Source organism: Coregonus lavaretus (assembly GCF_964263955.1).
Source record: "Coregonus lavaretus genome assembly, chromosome: 6".
Classification (NCBI taxonomy): Eukaryota; Metazoa; Chordata; class Actinopteri; order Salmoniformes; family Salmonidae; genus Coregonus; species Coregonus lavaretus.
This window is the reverse complement of record NC_139993.1, coordinates 7,616,858-7,628,991: the sequence shown is the minus strand read 5'-3', so window position 1 is coordinate 7,628,991 and position 12,134 is coordinate 7,616,858. Positions and strand designations below refer to the sequence as shown.

Genomic DNA, 12,134 nt, shown 5'->3' with positions numbered 1-12,134 from the left:
CACCCCAATGGTGGAACGAGCAAGTCACATAATAAATTGCATGGACTCACTCTGTGTGCAATAATAGTGTTTAACATATTTTTGAATGACTACCTCATCTCTGTACCTCACACACACAATTATCTGTAAGATCCCTCAGTTGAGCAGTGAATTTCAAACACAGATTCAACCACAAAGACCAGGGAGGTTTTCCAATGCCTCGCAAAGAAGGGCACCTATTGGTAGATGGGAAAAAATTAAAAAGCAGACGTTGAACATCTCTTTGAGCATGGTGAAGTTATTAATTACACTTTGGATGGTGTATCAATACACCCAGTCACTACAAAGATACAGGCGTCCTTCCTAACTCAGTTGCCGGAGAGGAAGGAAACCGCTCAGGGATCAACAACATTGTAGTTACTATACAATACTAACCTAAATGACAGAGTGAAAAAAAGGAAGCTTGTACATGTTTTCACTTTGTGATTATGGGGTATTGGGTGAATAAAAAAAAATTTGTAATCCATTTTTAATTCAGGCTGTAACACAACAAAATGTGGAATAAGACAAGGGGTATGAATACTTACTGAAGGCACTATAAGTGGTGTTCACATTTCAAGCTCAGGAAAGAAACTTAATGAATATATGAATTTAGTGTGAATTATTCACAACATTGTGTCAATAGTGTAAAAGTGGGCAGTATTTTTCAGAATCGTACCTCAATATGATAGGCTTCCTGAGGCATGGTTCTCTATCCAGTTTGTTTAATAATTATTATAATAATAATAATAATAATTCATGACATTTGTAAAGCGCTTTTCAATATACTGAATAATCTCAAAGTGCATAGAGAGGTTTTCCCTGGGCAGGTGGGGAAATGTTCTCATTCCACCATGGGTTTAAGCCATTTGCAAAGAAAACACATTCCTCACTATCTCTCCCTCAATGTTTTTTTAAAACAGGACTGTCTGTGTCTGAAATGGAACCCTATTACCAATAGAGCACAACTGTCTTGAAACTTTGATGGTTGAGCAAACAGATGAGATTTGGAAGGATGGCCTCCAGACTACACCATCATCATCATCATCATCGTCAATTAGACAATTTGTAACATATTTGGGTTTACATTCACTTTACTTAACACACCTCCTTCACAGAGACAGGGGTCTTTTTGTTAGTGGCCCACTATTTTAATCCTTAAAAAAAGATACCAGAATAACCTAGAAAATAATTCTGGAAATTATAACGTGTCACTCTGAATACAGTTTTCCCCCATCAACAACCTATTAATGGAAAAAAGATCAGTGAGGAAAAAAGATCAGTGAGGACAGCTGGAAAGGTTAAATTGAGAGCGATGGATGCTGTGTGAATAACTAAAGTTTGACTGTCAAAACGCCTGACACAAATAACTAATATTTTGTAGGGTCCTTCTCTGGGTCCTTCTGGCAGCCTAGGTGGCCTTTGCAGTTCATTGTGATTGGCCGGTTTTCCTTCACTTCCTGTAGTTTTGACACAACAGCAGCGGACTATCAGCAGTTAGCACTTAGCAGACATTTCACTTGTAAGTTCGCGGTAGTATTCAACTTACGATGTCGGAAAACATGTCTGCAGAGGTGGAGCGATCAGAAAGATCAGATGGCAAGCTTGTGAAGATGGAGGTTGACTACAGTTCAACTGTAGATACACGTCTACCGGAGTGTGCCAAAATGGCAAAAGTAAGTTGAGTATGAATGAGGCCAGCGCTGGCTGAGTCATTGTGCTTCAACACGAATGTTAGCAACATCGCTAGTTAGCTAACGGAAACTTGTTAGCAAATAAAGTGCTGTTTGTAATAATAGGCAACATTGCGACTGTATTATAACAAAGTATCACACACATTGAGTCGGTTTACTTGTAAGGTATACATCTTGATTAGTTAGTTATGTGGCTACTGTAATTGTTTTTGTCAGGGAGCGTCTCTAGCTACCTAGGCTACAGACTGTAGTACAGTAGCTTCGCTCTTGGTGTTGTGTTATGCTAGCTAGCTGGTTGGTCTTTTCAGTCGGATTTTAGACTATCAACCAACTACTATAGTTAGCTAACGTAGGTACCACAGTTATTGTTTTTCAAAGACCCCTTTACTTTAGTTAGAAATATGCTAACGTTATAGCTAGCTAGCTAGCTAGCTAGTGAAGTTTTAATCGTCAAAGCTGACAGATGTGTTGTTGTTGACATCTTTGGCTTTCCCAAACCAGACTGATCATCAATGACATTATGGATGATACAGTTTTCAATAGTATTTTTGGTCATCCATCTCGCAATTTCATCATGTGTGGTCATTAAATTGATCTTTGTAAGAATTGTCTGTCATTTGTCCTGACTGTAAGATGTATCTCCTCTGCTCTTCTAGGAAGGGAGGCTGCAGGAGGCCGTTGAAAGCCTCTTGTCGCTGGAGAAGCAAACAAGAACGGTGAGCGTGAATTCATTAATTTCTAATTAAACATCACACTCATTTAGATTAAACGGTGATCATACTCCTCTGACTAATCACATAGCTATCTTTGTGAGTAACATTGTCGTCTTTTTATCCATCCACACAGGCTTCTGACATGGTGTCAACCTCCAGAATCCTGGTGGCCATTGTGCAAATGTGCTATGAAGCGAAGGACATGGATGCCCTGAATGAAAACATCATGCTGCTCTCTAAAAGGAGGAGTCAGCTCAAAGGGGTGAGACTTGGGGCTCCTTCTTTGAATGGGTACTAAGGGAAGGGAAAACATTGAGGCAGGGGTGTATTCATTAGTGCAACGCAATAAAAGTTTCTACTGGACAAATTAATGTAGGTCCAGTTTCGTTCTGTTTGGTTTATCGTGAACACACCCCAGGTGTGCACCAGTAGGTTAAGGTGCTTTGCCATCAAAACAAAGTTTTCTTCAGTAAAGTGTTGACTGATGTTAGATCTTTTGATATTGAACCTTCTCTTTTGCTTTGTTTCTCTCTACTCAGGCTGTTGCTAAGATGGTGCAAGAATGTTACAAGTATGTAGATACCGTGACCGACTTGACCATTAAGCTGAGACTCATTGACACACTACGCACAGTGACCGCTGGCAAGGTACATGGTGTCATGAACTTCTCTGATTAGCCTTACTGGGATCATCCTAAAATGACATTAAGATGATACCACCAATCATGCATATTCAGATAGCCTAAAACATTTTTTGTACTCTTGTGGGCCTAAGTAATGTCTCCATGCAATTCAAATGCGCTAATGGCTTTGTTTCCCTCACTCAGATCTATGTGGAGATTGAGCGGGCCAGGCTGACCAAAACATTGGCAAACATCAAGGAGCAGCATGGCGAGGTCAAAGAGGCCGCAGCAATCCTCCAAGAGCTGCAGGTAAGAGTAATAGGGCTTTCGCTGGCATTCCTTGGCAGCTTTCACAATTTCTTATAGACTGGAGGTAAGCGGTTTCAACCATCCATGTTACATAAAGCTATTTGACTTACTGGACTGAATCGTTAGACACAAGTGCAGAACTCAAACTGGCGGCCAAATCCCCTTGACATCAAATAAAAGGATATTTAAAAAAAAAATTCAACTTCATATTCATCATCTCCAGCACCACCCCAACATCAACATCATTAAAACTTGTTTTTCAACCACTCCACAAATTTCTTGTTAACAAACTATAGTTTTGGCAAGTCGGTTAGGACATCTACTTTGTGCATGACACAAGTAATTTTTCCAACAATTGTTTACAGACAGATTATTTCACTTATAATTCACTGTATCACAATTCCAGTGGGTCAGAAGTTTACATACACTAAGTTGACTGTGCCTTTAAACAGCTTGGAAAATTCCAGAAAATGATATCATGGCTTTAGAAGCTTCTGATAGGCCAATTGATGTGTGAAAAGTGCAAATCAATCCCAGAGCAACAGCAAAGGACCTTGTGAAGATGCTGGAGGAAACGGGTACAAAAGTATCTATATCCACAGTAAAACGAGTCCTATATCGACATAACCTGAAAGGCCGCTCAGCAAGGAAGAAGCCACTGCTCCAAAACCGCCATAAAAAAGCCAGACTACTGTTTGCAACGGCACATGGGGACAAAAATCGTACTTTTTGGAGAAATGTCCTCTGGTCTGATGAAACATAAATAGAACTGTTTGGCCATAATGACCATCGTTATGTTTGGAGGAGAAAGGGGGTGCCTTGCAAGCCGAAGAACACCATCCCAACTGTGAAGCACGGGGGTGGCAGCATAATGCTGTGGGGGTGCTTTGCTGCAGGAGGGACTGGTGCCCTTCACAAAATAGATGGCATCATGAGGAAGGAAAATTATGTGGATATATTAAAGCAACATCTCAAGACATCAGTCAGGATGTTAAAGCTTGGTCGCAAATGGGTCTTCCAAATGGACAATGACCCCAAGCATACTTCCAAAGTTGTGGCAAAATGGCTTAAGGTCAGCAAAGTCAAGGTATTGGAGAGGCCATCACAAAGCCCTGACCTCAATCCTATAGAAAATGTGTGGGCAGAACTGAAAAAGCGTGTGCGAACAAGGAGGCCTACAAGCCTGACTCAGTTACACAAGCTGTGTCGGGAGGAATGGGCCAAAATTCACCCAACTTATTGTGGGAAGCTTGTGGCAGGCTACCTGAAATGTTTGACCCGAGTTAAATAATTTAAAGGCAATGATACCAAATACTAATTGAGTGTATGTAAACTTCTGATCCACTGGGAATGTGATGAAAGAAATAAAAGCTGAAAGAAATAATTCTCTACTATTATTCTGACATTTCACATTCTTAAAATAAAGTGGTGATCCTAACTGACCTAAGACAGGGAATTTTTACTAGGATTAAATGTCAGGAATTGTGAAAAACTGAGTTTAAATGTATTTGACTAAGGTGTATGTAAACTTCTGACTTCAACTGTATGTGAAAATGGCATGTTTCTATGTTTTGTAGTAAAAAAGATAGAAGATAAGTGCTTCCAATGACATCATCGGTGTGCATTGTGTGATTTGAACCAATTATGAGTAGACATTGCCTACTAATTGGTGGATGATGTCATTGGAAACACTTATCTTCCTACTACAAAACATAGAAACGCATAGGGGTGTAACGATTCGTTTTAACAACGATTCGATTTGTATCACGATTCGTGGTTGTCGATATGATTCAAGGACGATATTGGTTAATTTAGAACGATACGATCCGAAACGATTCAGTGACTTGAAATCGATTCAGTAACCTTTTAGCCAAAAATTCAACCAGTGTGACTGAAATAAATACCTGGATACTGGACAGTGCAGGTGAAGTTTCCTAGATTCCTGTTTCTTGTAAGGACCGCAATGGTGGCTTGATAATTTCTCGCTCGTCGGCTTCTCCTCTGTCGTCCGCCATGCTATGTTTTGTTGTCTTTGCGCCTTTGCGCTGCTGCTGTCACGGATAGGCAGACTGAATCGAGTAATGTTTAAAGCCTTTATCATTAAAAGTGCTAAGAAAAAACATCCATATAAAGTCTGACGTGCTTAAATCCAAGGGGTTATTTCCTAGTATCGATACAATCGATTTATTACATTTTAAAACGATGTTAGATTGATATATGTTGTCCAAAAGGCCAACTCGCCGAGCACAGATCGATGTAGTTGGATCATAGGAATATAAATCGATACATCGATGTAGTAGATGGATCGTTACACCCCTAGAAACGCACCATTTTCACATAGGTTGATGTTGGGGTGGTGCTGGAGATGATGAATATGAAGTTAAAAAACGGTGACATTTCCCTTTAATCATTTCAGTGAAAGTTGTCTGAGACACCATAATTATTCTAAATAAAATCTAGTGTCTATGAAGTGTTATGCCCTCCATCAGTATGTCCTTATTGAGTGCAGAACCACTACAACAGTTGTTCACAAACCATTATTCTCCCGGTCCAGGCTGTGATGTAGCACAGCTGGGCCGTGTTCAGTAGGCACAAAATGGAGTGGTATTATCTGAACTTGCCGAATGAGTAACGTTTTGCTACGACGTGCCCTAATGAACACGACCCAGGGCTAGAGTATAACATTCTGCCTCTGACAACATGCACTTTCACCCTACAGGTGGAGACTTACGGCTCCATGGAGAAGAAAGAGAAGGTGGAGTTCATCCTGGAGCAAATGAGGCTGTGCATCGCCGTCAAGGACTACATCCGCACCCAGATCATCAGCAAGAAGATCAACACCAAGTTCTTTACAGAGGACGGCACTGAGGTGAGAGAAGCGAGCAAAGCCAAAGAGTTTATTCAGGCTGGGTGTTATGATATGGACTCCCTCCCAAATGGCCCCCTATTTCCTATATAGTGCACTGCTTTTCACAAGGGCCCATAGGGCTCTGGGTGTGTTATGTAGGGAATAGGGTGCCATTTGGGACGCAACCATGGTTTTGTCTATTGGGGAGGAGGAACTACCTAAACATTTAATGTTCCAATCAGAACGTTCACTTTCGTTTCCTGACAAAATATTGAAATCTGGTTTTCTTTTTGGCTGTTTAGAAAAAATTACTGTTTTGTTTTGGCTGTCTACGTTGGTCCCGATGAACAATCATAGCATTTAAGAACCAAGCTGCAATATTATTAACCATTTACGTCATTCTTTTTCCTTAGGAGTCTAAGCTGAAGTATTACAATCTGATGATCCAAGTAGACCAGCACGAGGGATCTTACTTGTCCATCTGCAAACACTACCGTGCCATCTACGATACCCCCTGCATTCTGGAGGATGGCTCCAAATGGCAACAGGTAAACACTGGTCTCGGAAGACTGTTTTAGGCTTCAGGATGATAGTCTTTTGATATGATTTGATGCCTTTTAAAGGCACAAGCTGTAGATTTTGTTTCTGGAAAAATATTGCTCTGGCAGCAGGAGCTGGTGGGAGGGTCTTAGCGAGTGTACTGCACACTGATTGGCGTAAATGGAACTAAGATTGGGTCTGCCTTCACAGGGGACTAAGATGTTACAGATTGCACATTTTAAAATGCATAACAATATAACTCGAATGTTCTTTCTTGTTCCAGGCCCTGAAAAGTGTTGTGCTGTACGTGATACTGGCTCCTTATGACAATGAGCAGTCCGACCTGGTGCACAGAATCAACGAAGACAAGAAATTGGAAGAAATCCCCAAATACAAGTAAGACATTCAATCACATTATATTCCCAAGGGGGGCCAGTATGAAGAAAAAAAATGTATGCACTCACTAACTGTAAGTCGCTCTGGATAAGAGCGTCTGCTAAATGACTAAAATGTAAAATGTAAATGTAATTCATGTGCTTTCATTTCTCCCCTCAAATACCAAGAATGTAATCTAGCGTCGATGGTTCATTCCTTAAAATCTTCAATGGTATAACACGTTATTTCTCATCAGCAATGCCAAAATATTCCTCATCAGAAGAATGTAACCTCGAGATGATTAATTCGTAAAAATCTTAGTATTCAATACTGTTTCACAATATTCCTCATCACCCTAGCACATCATCCAATTCTGTAACACAGTAATTAACTATATATTCACCAAGGTACCATATAACCTAGCCAATTCCCAATGGTGAAACCTACTAAGCTCCCAACTGCATATGCTTGACAATTGTGGTACGGTGAAACCTAGGCTAAACTCTGATGCCTCAACTACATATTGTGGGGTGGCACCGGTTGCCGTGGTTAATCTCTCATCATGGTTTCTCTCTTACCTCTCCCTCCAGGGACCTCCTGAAGCAGTTCACCACCATGGAGCTGATGCGTTGGGCCTCCCTGGTGGAGGATTATGGGAAGGAGCTGAGGGAGGGCTCCCCCGACAGCCCGGCCACCGACGTATTCAACTGCTCAGAGGAGGGCGAGAAGAGGTGGAAGGACCTCAAGAATAGAGTGGTGGAGCACGTAAGTAGTTTATGGAACTGCTTTCATGGAATATCTATAGATAAAATATCACAGATTTACTTTAGTGGGATAGTTCATTTTAGCAAAGGGTCTGGTGGGATCACAAAGCTGTCTTTCGTTGGAACATGGTTGCTGAAAATGATCTGGAAATGTCCCTTTCACATCTAGAATAATTTCACATAATTGGTATTTTTGAATCCAACTATGTTATGTTGCTTATTTTTGTGTTTTTCTTAATCTCTCCTTAGAATATAAGAATTATGGCCAAATATTACACAAGGATCACAATGAAGAGGATGGCTGGACTCCTGGACCTCTCCATCGATGTAAGCACCCCCAATCTACTCTTTACATCTGTTACATTTTTGGCAGGGAATGGAATTCTTACTGTTCCTCAACCCTAATGAATGCAGCCTTAAAGGGATAGTTTTCCCTCCAAAATAAGGTTGAAACTTCGGTGCTGTGAGATTAGGATGTCAGAACCTGCTTAGACAAAGCAATTGTAACAGTAGAGCAAAGGAATGGATGAAAGCGTGTATTTTTATTGTATGTAGTTCTGTCCCTGTGCTGTACTTGTCTACTAATGTTATGTATTATGTCATGTTTTATGTTTTGTCTGGACCCCAGGAAGAGTAGCTGCTGCTTTAGCAGTAGGTAATGGGGATCCTAAAAAATACAAAATACTAGACATTTTCATACATTAAAGGTCAAATCAAAGGTAGACTCAGAGATATGACGTAATGTACAAAGTAAACAGCATAGTGTGTCAATTTCAGCAATAACTAAGAGCGTTGAAGTGCAAGGCTAAACTTCTTCACTATTTTGGTCCCGTTGCTACCACGCTGTAACTGTGTGAAGTGAACCCATGCACATGCACAGATAGTGTGTGTGTGTGACTGTGTGAGAGCGAAGTCTTGCATCTCGCAAATTGCAATATCTGCGGTGCTCCTCGTGGCAACGTAATTTTCGCTGAGTCTACCTTTAAAAGTGGTCTACAGTTGAGCTCAAACCATATTCTCAACTTGATTTTGAAGTGTTAAAAACAGATATTTTGGAGTGATCTATAGAAGTACTATAGTACCCTAAATGAAATGTGTGATTAGTTATTGATGGTCTTTGAAGACACAAGTTCTAACATCTCTAACATCTCTTGCAGGAGTCTGAGGAGTTCCTCTCCAACCTGGTGGTGAACAAGACCATCTACGCCAAGGTGGACAGGCTAGCCGGCATCATCAACTTCCAGAGACCGAAGGACCCCAACGACCTGCTCAACGACTGGTCCCACAAACTGAACTCCCTCATGTCCCTGGTCAACAAAACCACACATCTCATCGCCAAAGAGGAGATGATCCACAACCTGCAGTGATGAGGACCGAGTGCTTTGTTTTCTTTTTTTTTTTCCTTTACTTTGAGTTTTTCTGAATTGATGAATGAACCGTTATTCCAATGTCAACCACCCCAATTTTTGGAATAACAACATCACACCTAGTACCCTTTTGTTTCTTATGGTCAGCAACGTTGAAGCATTTACAATGAACAAGTCTTACGGCCATATATTGTTACTATCTCTCGTCCCACCGATGGAATACAAATTACACTGTTTAGAGTGGTGTCCCAATTTTATCTACCACAATTTGGGCATGTGCTTTGTTCTAGAACCTAGACCACAGAGGGGCATACACTGTAAATGTTTTCCCTCCTGTTCCAACTCTCTTTTTCATGTAACCGTTATAAGGGATTTAGTATTAGAGCATTTGCGTGCAACTTGCTGTATTAAAACATTTGGTGTAAGTACTTGACTTCTTATTTTTTATGTCTACTTCGCAATGTAAACAAACTATTCTCACCTGGCATAATGGAAAGTATTTTGTTGAGTATTGTAACAGAAAATTTGATTAGTACAGAGTTGTATTTATCTGTTGTCAGATCAAGTTAAGAATACTTATTTAAAAGCTGTGAAATGCAAACCTGACAGATACAGCTTTTTGTTGTTGGTTTGATAGGTTGTGGATCCTCTGTAGCCATCTAGTGATAACTGTAAATGTTACTCCAAGCACAGCGGACACTAAATCAATACTTATTTGGTGAGCTTATGCAAGATGTTGACAGTTTCTACCTTACTGTGTAGTTATATCCATATGAAAATAGAAATATAGCAGTTATACAAAAGTAAAGGCAATCGGATATTATGTAGACATAAAATACAAATAATGTAGTACCTTTATATTGTTTTAATTATCCAAATTCTCTATACATCAAAATATCTCTGAAAATTGTCCACACAGTAGCCTATATGAGGTGGACAAAATACTACACAATGTTTTGTTTATGCAATACTGTTATATAATTTACAGTGCTCAGCTAGGAGAACACTGGAAACCGGTTTGTGCAATTATCTAGGGAAATATATGAAAACTGGTATAATGACTAGCTATAAAGACTGGTATATGACTTGGTTAGAAGTTCACAATGGTCAAAGCCCAACCTACACCAAAAAGACCCAAATCCCCTCAACCTTCAGAGGAGCTACATCCCAGTATCCTTTGCGATGGGCTGACAAGTGGATCCAAGATGGCGTAGAAAGTAAAGCTAGGTAAGTGTAGACTTCCCATTTTCAGTCCTTTCAGTTGTCTTTTTCAGAGGCAAGGACACCGACTTGACTCCAGTCTGTAACACGTTCTGAGAATAATGAAGGTGTAAAATTCATGCAGACACCACAATATAATGTCATGTCACTTCTATACGTCTAAAAACCGAGCCAAAATTACAGGCCCGGACCATATCGCTAACGATAGCTCGCTAGTTGTGTATCCGTTCTGCTTACGTTTTGGCCAGCTTGCTAGCCAGATCGCTAACGTTGGCGAGCTAGCTTGGTGCCAAAACCAAAGTAAAGGGCCTACTTTGGCTGACGTGCAAACTGTGATGTTGACAGCACAATTTTCTAACTATATACACTCATGATGAAATCGACGACAATAATTATGGGATTATTTTATGTTTATTCTCGTAACATTGTAAATTATGTGCCAATGCAATTGTATTGGCTACTATCGCTCAGTGAGTCTTCAGTCTATCACAAAATGATTGCTAGCCCTCCAAGCTAGCAAAATTATTTGGCAATCTCATTTATTTGTTTTTAACGTTAGAAGTAAGACATTTCCATGGTTCAAATTCCTCATATATTTAGCCGTGTCGTTGCACACAAATATGTCGCAATAGATAGCTGAATGCCTTGATACAAGTTAATAATGTGAGCTAACTAGCTAGATCGCGCTACACGACCATTGCACTATGGTCCCAACAAATAAGCGAGCGAACTCGAAGCCAGTCACAGCTAGCGGTGCTTCTACCGTGTTATTTTACCTAATACCGATGATGGACAAGTAACTAGCTAACGTTAGTGGCTCGCCAACAGACATGGTACATCTATTATTAACTGACCTGGAATCTCAAAATAGACTGTTTATATTTTTATTAGTCTATAGGAGTGCCCTTTTTTGGAGCGATCATGCCGAACAGGGCAATGTGTTTTGATCAAACTTGCCGTTAGGTAAACACTAAGTTAGCTAAATCATAGAGATGTAGTAAATAGCTAGCTAACATAGCCAACATATCCAAGGTGGTGGTAGGAAGCTACTGCTGATGATACTACCTTTACCTTGTTAAAATCTTTGTTTATTTGAAATGATGCGTTTCATTTTACAGTAGAATATTCGTCATGCCATTACTTGCAAGCCACATGGTTGTAATTTTGCTCTTACAAACTGCCCATAGTATTCTAATGTCATGTCCTTGGTTGTCTCAATTTCTTGTCTATTGACCAATCCATAATAGTAAAAAAAGTTAAAGCTAATAGACTTAAGATGCCAAACAAAGTGTTGGCCATTTTGGTAATCAAACACTGTATTTGCATTAGGCATTCCAACGTGCTGTGAGTGATATTTCCACTACAGTAGCATTTCCTAACATGCTTTGAATGCTCTGGTAACCTGCCTCTGAACCTTGGCCTGATCTGAGGTATTCCTTAAAAGATAATGTTACACACATTCTGGGGGATGGCCTTTGTGTTGGTTTAGGCTAGTACTATGGCATGATGACTAAAATGTAGCCTAACTATGTAACCTAGCTCATACACTCATCTTGGTCATCATGAGGGAATTGAAATATGTGTGATTCACTCTGTGGAAACATAAGACACTGAGTGGGGTGTCCACCCACTTTTCCCAGAGTGGGTGAAAACGTGCTTCCTT

The 12,134-nt window shown here is 40.2% G+C and overlaps 2 protein-coding genes across 2 annotated transcripts in view; both read left to right on the top strand.

Moving 5' to 3' along the window:
* Nucleotides 1-1,473: 1,473 nt before the first annotated feature.
* On the top strand, nucleotides 1,474-9,678 carry LOC311130537 (26S proteasome non-ATPase regulatory subunit 12). The gene is made up of 11 exons (XM_084163298.1): nucleotides 1,474-1,694; nucleotides 2,369-2,428; nucleotides 2,559-2,687; nucleotides 2,965-3,072; nucleotides 3,252-3,356; nucleotides 6,076-6,225; nucleotides 6,618-6,752; nucleotides 7,028-7,140; nucleotides 7,710-7,884; nucleotides 8,133-8,210; nucleotides 9,041-9,678. The coding sequence occupies exons 1-11, from the start codon at nucleotides 1,569-1,571 to the stop codon at nucleotides 9,248-9,250; spliced, it is 1,389 nt and encodes a 462-aa protein (XP_084019424.1). The 5' UTR covers nucleotides 1,474-1,568; the 3' UTR covers nucleotides 9,251-9,678.
* Nucleotides 9,679-10,404: 726 nt separating this feature from the next.
* LOC311130472 (putative helicase with zinc finger domain) overlaps nucleotides 10,405-12,134 on the top strand; it is a 67,515-nt gene continuing 65,785 nt past the window's right edge. The window contains exon 1 of the mRNA XM_084163210.1: nucleotides 10,405-10,477. The gene's annotated coding sequence lies outside the window, so the exon portion shown is untranslated. The remainder of the gene's footprint in view (nucleotides 10,478-12,134) is intronic.